The sequence below is a fragment of the Amphimedon queenslandica genome, unplaced genomic scaffold (assembly GCF_000090795.2).
Source record: "Amphimedon queenslandica unplaced genomic scaffold, v1.1 AMPQUscaffold_7910_Cont20143, whole genome shotgun sequence".
Lineage (NCBI taxonomy): Eukaryota > Metazoa > Porifera > Demospongiae > Haplosclerida > Niphatidae > Amphimedon > Amphimedon queenslandica.
The window spans coordinates 1-2,272 of NW_003551810.1; the positions used below are offsets into that span (position 1 = coordinate 1).

The 2,272-nt window shown below is 33.7% G+C and overlaps 1 protein-coding gene across 1 annotated transcript; it reads left to right on the forward strand.

Moving 5' to 3' along the window:
* Nucleotides 1-172: 172 nt before the first annotated feature.
* Nucleotides 173-952, forward strand: LOC109591538 (uncharacterized; the record flags this gene model as incomplete). Its single annotated transcript, XM_020007258.1, has 3 exons — nt 173-278; nt 450-599; nt 644-952. Coding segments are annotated over 3 exons (565 nt in total), but the record flags the coding sequence as incomplete, so codon positions are not given.
* Between the last annotated feature and the right edge of the window lie 1,320 nt (nt 953-2,272).

The following is a 2,272-nucleotide window of genomic DNA, read 5'->3' on the forward strand; positions in this document are numbered from 1 at the left end:
TTTTTTGTGGAGCCATGTAGAGGTGAATAATTAGGAGGTTGCATTAATTGGGGCGAGTATGGTATAGCATCATTAACTACATCATTTTGATTATTTGCTATTAATATGTACATCCTTTTATGTGAAGCTGTTAACAAATTGTTGGTTACACCATATTTTTATGATCTTTTAGTGTGAGATGATTAATCTCTCTCAGTGGAGAGCCAGGATTGGCTTATGGAACTGTTGCCAAGCTGCTTCTGGTAGACCAGCTAAAGCTTCCCAGTGTTCATGCCAGTGTATAGAGTCATCAAAGAAAGAAAAAATTCAAAAATTCTCAAAAAATTTGCTCCTTCGTGTTTTAATTATTTTTTTCGTTGTACTCTTGATGAGTCAGTTGAGTTATAACCCAAGTATATCCAAAGGTATAGCAATCTTTATTCCTGTGTAATTTATTTGCATTTTGATAGGTGTTGATGAAATAAATGTACAGCAGTCTATGGCTGTGTATTTTGAGATATATACTGAGTCTAATCAGAATGTTTGTTATCATCATTTCATGCTTCTTCTCCTCTTAGCAGGAGATATTGAACTCAATCCAGGACCAGGTCCTATGATTGGTAAACAATGTACTCTAATATGTAAAGCTATTTTTTCATTTTAGATATACTGAAAGCTAAATCAGCAAGTCTTACTGATGCAATGTCTGCTGATCCTGTAAGAATAGCAAATGAACTGTATGCCAAAGAGCTCATACCACGAGAGACCAAACTTGAAATGCATATAGCAGCAGATTCTATTTATACCAAAGCTAGCAAGCTGATGAATGCTATTGAAGGACAATTGGCAGGTTTAGAAGGTTTGGATGATTCTCTCTATTCTAGACAGTATCTGATTAATTTTTGTAAAGTACTTATAAATCAACACTCAAGGAGCCTAGCGGATCTTGTAAAATCTATGTTAGATGAGCTAGGTTAGTGTGTACTCCATAAAAGTTATTTTGTATCTATAAATTTTTGTAAACATACATATATGTGCCCCAATTTTTGCTGCATCAGGCAGTTCTAAAAATATGTATCAAAATGGTGATTGTCAATTCGGCATGCACTAATCGCTGAAGTATTTTAGTGTCTAAATTATTTACATGTACAACATTTGCTATTCCTTTCCCTTTACACTAATATGAATGCATGATGTAGTCTGGTACAAGCAAAAGCACAAAATCTCATAGTTATGTGTACACAACAGAACCACAAATTATTCATTCATTTTATTGCTTATTGAAAGCCATTAGTGTTATTGATGTTGAAAATTTTAGCCAGAAAGAGAATGAGATAACATTACAGGTTTTACTGTAGCGTACCTTTTTTGAGGGCTATAAATTTTGCAGATTTTGCAATTTTTTCCTAAAAACGTGAATTCATTCTGGCCTCAAAATAATAATAATTGTTTACAAGTGGTTGTGATGACATATTTCACTTGAGCATTTCTATAGTAAAAATGGTCTTTTGGACTATTTTTAGCTATTTTTGGGATTGTAGACTTATTGTTCTTTGGATTTTTCCAACTCTGCTGGTCCTTTTTCAGGTCATGTACTTCAGAAAGCAATTTGCAAAATTTACCCTTTTTTAAAATAGAGAACTCAAAATTTATGACCCTCAAAAAAGAGTTCCCTACGATATCTAATGTTAAGGCTCACTGTAATGATGAAAAAGAAAGTGTTCAGAATGATGCAAATGTATGCTACTTTTGTCAAAGATCCTCCTGTGTTTTCTTCTGCTTGCATTGTAATTTTTAAACCAAAAAAGAGGCTGTGTTTGTGGGGAGAAATGATTGTATGAAAACTGGAGTAGGAGTGGAAGGGGTTGGAATTAATTTGGTTGATATAAAATGGGAACCCATCTCAAATACCCTTGTTTGCTGTAGGTTATAAAGTGTTACCCTGTCCCTGAAACTGGCTATTCTATTACCATCAGATAGTCAGTTCAATTATAGGCAAAATAGAGTATGCATGGTGGTAGAAAATTTGCATGGCAGAAGTAAATGAAATATCAATATAATTTTTACATAAATGTGCCGTATTTGCTCGAATAAACGCCCTGCTTAAATAAATTCCTATGACAAATATTTTCTAACTATAGATATGCATATTTTACCCAGTATACATGTATGTGCCTTAGGATTTAGATTGTGCCAGATAGCCTAACTGTTGGAGCACAGTTTGGAATGCTAGAAGGTTGTGTGTTTGAATCCACTTGAGGCTTTTTTGTTTTTTTACCTGATTTTTGTCCTG